Source organism: Dromiciops gliroides, chromosome 4, assembly GCF_019393635.1.
Source record: "Dromiciops gliroides isolate mDroGli1 chromosome 4, mDroGli1.pri, whole genome shotgun sequence".
Lineage (NCBI taxonomy): Eukaryota > Metazoa > Chordata > Mammalia > Microbiotheria > Microbiotheriidae > Dromiciops > Dromiciops gliroides.
Window position 1 is genome coordinate 281,438,576 of NC_057864.1, and position 12,366 is coordinate 281,450,941.

General features: G+C 34.2%; 1 protein-coding gene across 1 annotated transcript; it reads left to right on the forward strand.

Annotated features, from left to right (window-relative positions):
• The first annotated feature begins 1,917 nt into the window (after positions 1–1,917).
• Positions 1,918–11,702, forward strand: PTP4A1 (protein tyrosine phosphatase 4A1). Its single transcript, XM_044001528.1, has 5 exons — positions 1,918–2,275; positions 4,287–4,379; positions 4,869–4,999; positions 7,479–7,553; positions 10,208–11,702. The coding sequence occupies exons 1-5, from the start codon at positions 2,171–2,173 to the stop codon at positions 10,323–10,325; spliced, it is 522 nt and encodes a 173-aa protein (XP_043857463.1). The 5' UTR covers positions 1,918–2,170; the 3' UTR covers positions 10,326–11,702.
• Positions 11,703–12,366: the final 664 nt, after the last annotated feature.

A 12,366-nucleotide genomic window follows, 5' to 3' on the forward strand; every position in this document is an offset into this window, starting at 1 on the left:
ATAGATAGAAGCAAAAAACAAAATTTAAAACTAAATATTTTTTGTGCTTATATACTTCATGTACCTAACTCAGTATATTTTTATGAAAGATACTAAAACCTGATTTAAATTTGGCTTTCTTCAGAAAGGTACTAATTTTATAGCCTTCCTAGAAAGGGGAGCAGAAACCTTATGGGAACAAAGTTAGGCTGCAGGAGATCTGATTTCTATCCCTGAGGTACCCAAGACAGAGGGGCTTTGATTAAAAGCTTTTCTTATTGAAAAATTAGACTAGAAAAATATTTGTAATACATTTTATTCCATGTGTGTATGTAATTTTCTGATTGTAATGATCCTCACAGTAGTCTACATTTAAATCTAAAAGCGGTGTTTCAAGTTTACCTAGTCTTTGGGAGTTTCACCTTTTATGCTTTAATTCAGAAGTCCCTGGTCTAAGCTTGTAACATATTTTCATACTATTATGTATTTCCATTTGATTTTCCAAAAAATTTTTTTTTAGATTTCTACTTAAATTTTTCTTTATTCCAATTTTATTATAGAATTAGCAATCTAGACATATTGCAGAGGCCAGTCTAGTCTTACATCTGCTTTCTTTGCCTCCTCCCCCCCATTTAAAGCAGAAGCAGTAGTTAATTAAGAGATTTGTCAAAAGTCACAGTATTCAATGGCAGAATTTGAAATGTTTAAAATCTTTTACCAGGGCTTAAGGTAAAGAACAAGATTGGACAAGAAACAGTTCTCTTTGTTAAAAGGGGATTTCTTTATCCCCATCTTATCCTACTTTACCTCAAAAACAGGCTTTTCACATTTTAGAAAGTGATCCCTGAATTATGTTTGGTCTTACCACAAATCTGGTTAGGGCATCAGTAAAGTCCAGTTAGGAGGCTGTGTTTCAGTCTGTGCTACTGAGTTACTTGGCATGCATTATTAATTTTTAGTACAGTAAGTACATTGAGGCAGCCTGGTGTAATAGAAAGAACACCTCAGTTGGCAGTCAGCAGATCTAAGGTCTTGACTCTTCTCCTGTGTTCTTTTTCTGCCTTTAGTAAACCTCAAACTCCCTGAGCCTATATTTCCTTATCTCTAAAATGGGGATACTTGAAGAAATGATATCTTCTATAAGCTTTAAAAAGCTGAAATTCTTAACCTGGGGTCCATGTTCTTTTTTTAAAAAACAGTTGATAACTTTGTCCATAGGCTTCATTATACTGTCAAAGGGGGTCTGTAATACATATATATACAATTAAAATCCTTGCTTTAGCATTAAAGAGGCCAGAATTTAAGAATCTCTGCAGGATCAGAGTTATGTCAGTTGATGCAGTGCATTTTTTTTTTATCCAAAAGGCAAATAAAGTAAGGTTTTATTTCAAAGTAGAATTGACCCACCTGGTTCTTCTAGCTGGTGTTATAGTAGTCAGTGCTATTCTATATGTTTTGCATAACTAACAAAGCCTTAGAATTTGCTTTATTTTTTATAGTTTAATTACTGGAAGTTGGTGTACATTGCATTTTTTTTTCACTTAAGCTGAAATGATTTTGTTTCTGATGTTAAAAAACTTTCTAATAAAATATTAAAAATTATTCCTTTAGGCTAAGAACCTTTCCAGATTATGTTAACTTTGTTACAAAAATTTAGTTAGATCCTGTATAAGTTTAATTTTTTTCCTATCGTACTCTGTTCTTTTCCAACTGAAATAACTGAAGTTTTCTTTTTTCCCTCCTACAGCAGTTCTGTGGTGTTCTTGGTCACACATTTATGGAGTTTCTGAAGGGCAGTGGAGACTATTGCCAGGCACAGCACGACCTCTATGCAGACAAGTGAACTGTAGAAATTCATTACTACTCCACCAAGAAGCCCCCTTAAGAGCGGTTAACCTGGACACAAAGTGTTGAATTGAAATTGGCAGAGCATTTTACAAGAGTTCTGACCTGGATGGGGTAAACCTCAGTGCACTGCCTTTCTTTTGCCTCAGTATTACTGGATTGAAGAATTGCTGCTTCTTGTTAGGAGGTTCATTTCATTTCCCATTGCTCTCAACTTCATACTTAAAGCACTGAGAATTTCAAGTGGAGTATAGTGAAGGAGACTTCAGTTTCTTTTACATCACTTCTGTATTCAAATTTTTAAATCCTTTCATAACCTTATTGAGTGTTTTTTAACTAAATTGACATGGCTCGAATGAACCGCCCAGCTCCTGTGGAAATCACCTACAAGAACATGAGGTTCCTTATAACACACAATCCAACCAATGCAACCTTAAACAAATTTATAGAGGTAAGTATAGAAATAAACATTACTTGATTAATTGAATCGATGTTTAACAGCAGTTTAGTTTAACAACTATAAATTTTCATTTGGAAGAAGCATGTACATGGTGATTGCCTTTACCTTGTACTTTAGAAATTTTAGATGGAATACATTAGGGAGGGTAAATTTCAGTCATTGGTCCCAGAAATAAGTAAAATAAACCAAAGTGAAATGCCTTCTCAGCTAAGCTCAGAAATAGGAAAAGCTGCCATAAAGAAGCATACGTTCACTTAACCTTCATTGCCCCTCAAAAAAGAAAGAAACAGATAAGTAATTTTAAATCTAGAAGTCAAAATACTGAGTTTCTTCACTTTAGGTTCTTGGTCATCTTTACTATTCAAAAAAGGTGTATTTTACGATTCTGATCTAATTCAATTAGTAATTCATTGGCACCTTAGTCTGACGTAATAGAATTCTAGTAAGTAAAAAATACTGACATCCAAATAAATAAACTTCCTGTTTCTCCTCTTGTCTAAGGACAAGCTATTAAGTTCCACCTGGTAACAATTGTCCAGTCTCATTTAATCTACTCATTACTACTGACTTTATACCTCTTTGGAGGAGGAAATAAAAACACCCTTGCATTTTCTATTTCATTGTGGTAGACTGAAGGAAGACTAATGACAATACTGTATGTAAAGCACCTTTTAAAAATAAAGCATCACAAGCCCACACAATCCTGGAGATTAATTTCCTTAGTCTAACAACCAAATATCCTGCTGAAATTTTCTTTTACAAGCTGGTTTAGTGAAGAGAGGAGCACATACCTAGGTTTATAACCCAATATTAAACACACCTTAGAATAAAAAGCATTAAGACAATTTTGAGTATTGGAGGGCTTAATGCATTTTTAAAAATAGTTTTGAGTTTTTAAATAATAGGACCTGTTATAAAAGGAGGATTTCTGTTAAAGATTTCAAGAAAAGGCCTGCACATTAGATGGCTGATAATCCTGAATGATCTATGTTGATCCTTTTGTTTTTTGTGTCGCCATCATCTTCTGCTTTTTTAAGAAAGGGCTTTTTTCTTTTTCTTTTTTCTTTTTGGATTCAAAGTTAAAAGTTAACCAACTACAGTTTACTGAGGAAAAAGTAAATTATTCCTGCTCAAAAGACAAGGGGGACTTTGTTTGAAAGTTACATATCACACAATCTAAACTTTCTGTCTTTCCTAACATTGCAAAATATATATTAGAAAAATGGATTATAATTTTAACTGCATTTCGTTTTGAATGTGAGTCCTCTGACATCTAGGTTGTAATTGCCTCAGTTAATTTACTAAAATTTAAGTTTAAGTTCTGATTGGGGTGATAGTTTTTTTTTTAATAGCTAGTTTTTCTTAAAAGGAAAGATAGAAAAGAGATAAAATAGCATGCTTCAAAATGAACATTTTTAGCAACAACCCCAACATTAAAAAATTATTAAAAATACAAGATGGGGGGTGTGTGGCAATGAGGGTTATGTGATTTGTCCAGGGTCACACAGCTAGTAAGTGTCAGATGTCTGAGGCCAGATTTGAATTCAGGGCCAGTGCTTTTATCCACTGCACCACCTAGCTGCCCCAAAGGGTGTACTCTTAATAAGAATTTGTCAGTTCTCCATACAGATTCTTTAAGACTTGTTACTAGAACTGATCTCTAAAATGAACATTTTACCACTTTATAAAATGCTTTCAAAGATAGTTCATTATTTAACTTTTTAAAAGAAACAGCTAGTCATTTATTATTTGTATTGTTTCTTGTAAAAATGAGTAAATTATTGAGAATGAAAAAATTGAACTATAATACCTCCAGGGTCTCTTCTAGTTCTAAATCTTATCCTATGAAATAATTTTTTCTTGATTCAGCTCTTTGAATAGTTATGGCCAGTAGTTATAACGAATCATTTATTAACATGTATGATATTGTATGTGGTTTTATTGGTTTGAAATAGTAAAATATTACAAAATAAGTTTTTTTCCTTCATCTATCTATTTTAAGGAACTCAAGAAGTATGGAGTTACCACAATTGTAAGAGTATGTGAAGCTACTTACGACACAACCCTTGTGGAGAAAGAAGGCATCCAGGTTCTGGTAAGTAAATGTTTTTATTGTCATATTATTTCTTACCAAATTTCATCCAAAAATATTTATCCCATTTCAACTACCTAAGGTATTAAGAGCAATGACTCAAAGTAATTCTGTATGAATATTTATAAAATTAATGTTTGGGAAATATATTAATGAAAAACTTATACTACTTGGATTTTGGATTTAAGAAAAAGGGTGCATGCTCACAAGGATTTTACCTAGTTTATAATTTATTGATAGTAAAGCAAAGAATACAGTGAGGATATGTGCCAGCCTGTAATATAACTACCCAAGTCCCTTTTACTCTGATTCAGGATATGCTGCAGCACATGTAAGGTCTAACAAATTGGTTAGAGTGGCACCTGAACATTGTGGTTTATAGTATAACCTTAAAATGGATAGACCTAGTAGTCTCTAAAACTAGAATCCTCTTCCATAGGTTCTCTGTAGATACCAATATCTAGAATGGTTATGATTTTATTTGTGTTTTAGGATTGGCCTTTTGATGACGGAGCACCACCATCCAACCAGATTGTTGATGACTGGCTAAACCTAGTGAAAACTAAATATCGTGAAGAACCTGGTTGTTGCATTGCTGTTCACTGCGTTGCAGGTCTTGGGAGGTAAATAGAATTTTTAAATCTATTAAGATTTCTTAATAGACTAAGGCAAAAATATTGTTTAATTGTAACTTATTTGTATATTTTACTTAGATCACAATTGGACAAATCTGTTTTAGTAAAACGATAGTATGTTCCAAAACCTAACATAAATGTGTTTTTTTTTTAAATCCATCACACTTCTCCTTTTCATGAATCCATGGTTTATCTGGTGATTAGTCCACAGGTAAACATTTTTCTAATTTAGCAATACACAATGAGTTTTGTTTACATGTATGCAACTTTAACTTTATTACCTTACCTTAACTCAGATTGATTCCTTTGGAACTTAACATAAAGCTTAATCAAATTCAACAAGCTTGTGTTAAGTACCTACCCTGTGCACCAGGGTCCTTGCCTAAAGGAGTTAAAAGTATAGTAGAGATTCTTTCTGGAGGTCTGGTACTTAAGAAACTCAAGGTAATATGTGTATTTTTGTTTAAAAGGAATATAAGATGAGTAATATTTTGAGTTCTTTGATTGAAATGTTACACTTCGGATACCATTTCTTTCTCAAATACTTGGATAACCAGATCACAATGAATGCTAATGAAAATTGTTATGAGTAAAAGTGAAGTTTTTTTCCCCTTTGGTCTCCACACTTTTGTGTGACTAGTATGAAACAGGATTAGAGGGTAGTTTTCTGTGAATACTTGGCATCTCTTCCCCTCTGGAAAACAATAGGTTATATAGCGTTGGAGAAAGTGTTGTTATTATTATCTTCAACAGTTTTAAGCTTAATTTAACTGCAAAGGAAAATACTGTCAACAAAGAGGCAAAGTTGGTAACATTTTTCACTCTACCTGGTACAAAAATTTGGGGTATTATATTTTTATACCCCTTTTTATATTTAAAAACAAATGTTTGCTAGGAATAAGTTGTTTTAAGTTTTGTGGGTTTTTTTTTAATTGCCCAAATTTTCCTTGGTATATCTCACCCTTTTCAGAGCTTATCCCCTTTTTCTTTTTTTGTGAGGCAATTGGGGTTAAGTGACTTGCCCAGGGTCACACAGCTAGTAAGTGTCAAGTGTCTGAGGCTGGATGTGAACTCAGGGTCCAGGGCTGGTGCTCCATCCACTGCCCCACCCAGCTCTTCTTCTCTTCTTCCGCCCCCCGCCCCCCCAGTTTCTTAAAGGAAAAAAAAAAGCAAAAGAAGAGATAAGAAATTGGCAAAACTGCTAACTAGTACACAGGCATAAAAGTATTGTGTGTAATGTACCATAATCTGTGGACCTCTCAAAAGGAGAAGGGGATGTTTATCTCTTTGGAACCACACTTGGACTCTGTAGTTCTACAACATCTACTTTTTTGGTAGTTCTTTCCATTTCCATTTCTGTAGTCATTGTATATAATTGTTTTATTGGCCCTGTTTACTTCCCCTTTCATTAGTTCATTTAAATCCTTCCATGCTCTTCTGTATTCATCATACTCATCATTTTTAATACCACAATAATATTCTATTACATCTATATGCCACATTTGTTCCATAGTGAATGCCCATATATTTGTTACATTTGTTCAAAGTTCTGCTGTAAATATTTTGATGTATATGGGCACTTTCTTATCATTGCCAGCCAAATTCTTTAAATAAATACATTATAAAAAATTATGTGGCAGTAAGGTTTCTTAAGTCTGGCCAGTGACTCAGTTTTTGCTACAGTAGAACTGTAGCAAGTTTGTTGCAGGCTGTGATACAATTATAACAGCCATCATCTTGTCCTAAGAGTGCTTGATCTTTTAATAGCACATTTTATACAATGATGAATAATCCTCTCCCATAAATATGTTCCTGGTTTTTTCTTGCTATGTATAATAGCTCTAAAGAAAGTCTTTTGTTTACCTTGCACCAAGGAGAAGGACATTAAATTAAACGAGGTTTGATTATGGCATTAAATGAAAAGTTAGTCTTCACTTGACTCCCCATCTTACCCATCTTACTCTTTAAGTATCTCATCCAAGTGTATTGAAATATTTGCTCAAATAAGGGAAAAGAGCTCTGAAGGAAGAAAATAATCAAGGATGTGAGCCCAATGCCCTCTCCTTTCACTTATGCTTGTAATAGTTATTTTCATTCATTCCTTTACTGGAAGAATGTCATTCAGTTGTGAAATACAGAATTCCTTCCTTTCCTGATGGTTACTTGAAGTAGTTTTTAAAGAGAATGGTCTTAAAATCCAGTTATTCCCTACAATAGTCATTCAACAATATACATTAAAAATAAATGCTTTAGCTAGCTTGTTCCTTGGCCCATTCCTTTTCTTTTCCCACCCAGGTTTGGTTTTGGGTTTTTTTTTTAACTTGTTATCCTTTCCTTTCAGAACAAACATGAATTAGAATAGCAACTTTGGCAAATAAACTATACTCCCAGATGACCCTCTGGGTTTGGACTAGCAGGTTTTGTTACTTTTGGTCAGCTGATTTACTAAAACTTATTCTCCTACCAGAGCTCCAGTGCTAGTTGCCCTTGCACTGATCGAAGGAGGAATGAAGTATGAAGATGCAGTGCAATTCATAAGACAGTAAGTATCTTTTTTTTTTTTAAAGGTTAAAGCTGTTCGATAAACTAAACTCACTTCGCCCAAATTCTCCTGGAATCTTTCATTTATGTGATACCAAAGAAATAGTGTTATATAGTACTTACGTATAGGATACAACATGAGTAAAGGCAAGTACCAGGGAGCTAAGTCAATAAGTATTTACTAAGTACCTGCTATTTCTCAGTCTCTGTTCTAAGTGCTAAGGATACAAAAAAAGGGCATAAAGACAGCCTCTGCTCTCAAGGGAAAAAACAACTGTGCAAATAAGAACTGTACAAACAAGATACATATAGTATATATTGGAGATGATCTCAGGGAAAGTACTAAAATTAAGGACTGGGAAAGGCTTCTTATTGAAGGTGGTACTTGGTATTTCAGTTGAAACATCATATTTGTACATAAGATTGATCTGGTGTGAATGTGAAGGATAAATTGAAGGCAGTATACATTGGCATCATAGCCTAGTCAAGTGTTAATGAGAGGGATTTTAAGGTATTAGTAGAACAGTATGAATGTGAGTAGAATTGATAGCCAGAAATAGGATATGGATTACATTTTACATTTAAAGAAAACAAATGATAGTAAAGTTGTCGTAGGCCTTACTTTTTACAATTTCAGTTTGTGATGCAAAAAGAAAATACAAGTAGATCTGAGGCAACTAGATGGTGCAGTGGATAGAACACTGGCCCTGAAGTTGGGAGGACCTAAGTCCAAATATCATCTAAAATATCCAGGGCCATCTCCAATCGTGAGGTTGGTGACTTTGCATAGCTTTGCCTCTCACTTAAATCCAGTTCACTGCAAGTCATGACATCACTCAGATGTCATGGTCCTTTTCAAGATCAAAGGACAAACAAACAAGTAGACCTAGTGGGAAGTTTTGTTTCTTGGTACAAGTCACAGTGTATGGTGTTCATATAATTACATATAATCATGTTTTTATGCATCGAGTTCTAACTTAGGATTCTAGAATCACCTATTTATTCATTCCTTCCGTAAAGTGGGAACAGAGACTTCCTCTATAAACCCCCACCTGTTGAGCAGTGGGAGCTCAACTTTCAGCTCCAGGTGGGGAAGGGTAGTCTCTTATTAGAAACACTTTACAGCCTTCCCATATCTTGGTACCAGCTGGCTCCTTTTCAGTTATGATCTGTTTTCTTTGTGGCTATGGGCACTCTGAATTTATCTAATTGCTTCACTACTTTCACATGTTTTCCATTTGGCTTTTTCCCTGGCCCATTGTGGAATAGGATGAACACCTCTGAGAGTAAGGGTGTTGTTGGGTTTCTGGTTTTGTTTTGTTTTGGGGTTTTTTGCAGGGCAATGAGGGTTAAGTGACTTGCCCAGAGTCACACAGCTAGTAAGTGTCAAGTGTCTGAGGTTGGATTTGAACTCAGGCCCTCCTGAATCCAGGGCTGGTGCTTCATCCACTGTGCCACTTAGCTGCCCCCTATTGTTTTACTGCTCCTTAGAGAGAAGAAATTGTCAAGTAAAAATAATTTCATTTCACCCAATTCACCTCCATATATTCATTTTTCTATTTAAAACAAGTTTTAGGGAAGAAAATCCACTTTTTTTCCCACTCTTGGTAGTATTAATATTTAATAGGAAAATCAGTTATGTTATCCCTATCCTAAAAGGAAACATGGGCTCATGGGCTGAAAAGCAGCAGACATATGGATAGGCAAGTGAAGTAACTTTTCAAGGGATTTTATTAGTCCCTCATTTACCCCTTGGTACCATTTTTCTCACCAGTCCTGTCACTAAAGATGTTCTTAACTGGGCCTAGGGTAAAAAGAGAATTAGACGTTGTGTAAGAGTTCCTGGCAGCAATGGGGACAAAAGAAAACACCTGTATCCACCAGCCTTTTCCTAATAGTCATCTATATGTAAGAATGTAAAGAGACTAGTTCTGAGGGGCAGCTAGGTAGAGCACTGGCCCTGGAGTTAGGACCTGAGTTCAAATCCCACCTCAGACATTTAACATTTAATATCTGTGTGACCTTGGGTGAGTCATTTAACCCCAACTGCCTCACCCAAAAAGATTAGTTCTGTACAGTATCTATAGAAAATATTCAATTGAATCCATTTTAAATATTTGACAAAAAAAAAAACAACCAAAAACACTTTTTAAGTGGTCTGTGGCAAGGAACCAATGAGTTAAGCAAAGATTGTCAAGAATTCTTCCCCTTTAACTGTTTTTTCTTTTTCTTTTTCTTTTTTTTGTTAGAATTTTTCCCCCAATTACATGTAAAAACAATTTTTAACATTGATTTTCAAAACATTGTGTTCTAAATTCTCTTCTTCTCTCCCCCCCTTAATAACTCGAGCAATTCAATATAAGTTATACACATGTAGTCATGTAAAACATTTCCACATTAGGTTGTAAAAGAAAACAGACCAAAAAAAACTTTAGAAAAAGGAACTTTAAAAAATTGTTTCAGTCGTTATTCAGATACTCTCAAGTGTTTTCACTGGTGGTGGACTATATTTGACTGCTTATTTCTAAACTTATATTGTTAGATAATGAATTTGGGGTGCCTCTAGGCTCCTTAGGACACTAAGGACATTATATATTGAATGGAATAAGATGTACAATAGGCAAATGTTAAGAGAAATTTTTTTTTTTTTTATAGAAAACGTCGTGGAGCCTTTAACAGCAAGCAACTTCTTTACTTGGAGAAGTATCGTCCTAAAATGCGGCTGCGCTTCAAAGACTCAAATGGTCACAGAAACACCTGTTGCATTCAGTAAAGCTGAGCTGCCTATATTATTGCCTTGGAAGCAGAAATTAGAGACAGGATGTGGGGCAAATTACATACATAACTAGCCAACGTATAGGCTTGATGAATAAGTCTAACGAAGCTTCCATAGGAATATTTTAAAACAATTTTATAGGTTAAAAGCTTGGCAGAAATGCAGCTTATCTCTTTGGGTTACTAACAACCTGTTCGGACACTTAGTAAAAGATTCTTGCTGTTCAGCCTTTGGAACTTCTTGTTTATCATTTGTATCAATTGAACTTTCCTGAAATCATGAAGTATTGAGTTACAAATCTTATTCAAATCTATTTCCCAATACCAGAGTCTTATCAGCAAATATGAAATTTAGAGAGATTAGGTGCCAAAATACCCAGCACAATGCTTACATATTTTCAATATCATACAGAGTTAACATCCTGGGAACTACAGACAGTAACCTGAACCCTATGTGGTTCTTATTCCTTCAATCATTTCAATATTGAAGATAGGGCCTATATGGTAATTGCCTGCTCACTGTATGTTTACATCTCCCACAGTCGCACTAGAATATCAGGATTTGCACAACCATTCATTTTGTTGGATTTTACTAAGTCTTATGGTGATACTTTAATGTCTTTCTGTAAACCTTTGTCTCATTTTGTGCTGTTATCAAGACCTGCATTTTGAAAAAAGATCATAATCCTCTGGTTGAAAATCCATTTAAAAATCTACACATTGTACAGAAGCACACAGTCTTTAATGTCTCCAGACAATAAGCCTTACAGTTAATTTAATGTTCGCACTAATGGGGTGCAACTTGACAGGGAGGGCCTAAAAAGGATGGGAGGGGGCTAATAAATATTTCTAGTAAAATGTTGCCTTTGTCTTGTGCAGGAAGTATAGAATATGCCCTTTACTTTAGTAAATATTTTTTAAAAAGGTAGAGATGCTTTGTTATTGTAGCTAAAGCAATTCTTAATCATAAAATTTCTGAGAATCTTGTAATTTCTTTTACTGTACCTATTGAAAGTTGTTTACCAACTATTGCTTTTGTTGAAAGTGATTTTTTTCCTCCTCTTTCCCCTCATTCTTCTCTCTCCCCTTCCCTGGGGAAAAAAAAATTGGGTTCCTGCTATGAATTGAGCAGACCTCTAATATTTTGTATGCCTTTTGAGCTTGTGTAACTTAATATTTGGATACTTGATAATTTGTTTTATTATGTAATTGATAAAATGGTGATGTGTATTAATGTTAGTTCAACCATATATTTATACTGTCTTGGGAATGTGTGGTTATAGTTCTGTGGGAGAAATAATTTTCCAGTGTTCACCAGCTTGTAAAAACCTAGTGCGAGAGCTTAAACATCTAAATAAATAAGTACTGAAATGCACTTACCACTATTGAGATTGTTTAGTTTAAATTTAACAGCAACTTTCATTCATGACTTATTTTATAGAGTCTTTTGAAGTATTAAATGTTATCCCATCACCCTTTATAAATGAAAAATAAACACTAGTGATGTTCTAGCCTCTAGATACAGCTAAAAGAGAGTGAGAGCTGCTGTTGGATTTATTCTGAAAACATTTGCCAGGATAACATTCATATTTTTAATATCTACAATAAATGCCCATATTAACTAGGCACATGTACCACTTGACTACAGTGTAATAACCTGGAAGATGATTTAAAATTTTTTAAAGTCAATTGGTTATCTTGCTGTGTACACTGCAGCATGCTTGATACTTTAAAAAGCTAATCAAAGATAAAGCCATCTATTGCTTTTCCATAGTTGTTTATTCTAAAAACACTTAAGAAAAAAAGGCTAATCCAATTCCCATATCTTCTTTTAAAAATTAATAAAAGTTGTTTCACAACACTGCATTTTCCAGTTAGCAGCAACTATTAAAGTAAACATTTGGTTTCTATGAATAAACAAGTCTCATGTTTTTTGTGGATAAAACAAAACTTGATTCCTTAGTTCTTACTGAGATCATTCTAGAGTTGAGCTGTCTCAGTATAATGCCCAAATATTTCTGTTGAGAAATGGAAAAAAA

What these genes read in the sequence shown, in the direction of transcription:
- PTP4A1 (XM_044001528.1), top strand. Translation starts at nt 2,171, where the DNA reads ATGGCTCGAATGAACCGCCCAGCTCCTGTGGAAATCACCTACAAGAAC. An exon ending in CCTTAAACAAATTTATAGAG is followed by an intron (nt 2,276 to 4,286) that starts GTAAGTATAGAA and finishes ATCTATTTTAAG; the next exon opens with GAACTCAAGAAGTATGGAGT. An exon ending in AAGAAGGCATCCAGGTTCTG is followed by an intron (nt 4,380 to 4,868) that starts GTAAGTAAATGT and finishes TTTGTGTTTTAG; the next exon opens with GATTGGCCTTTTGATGACGG.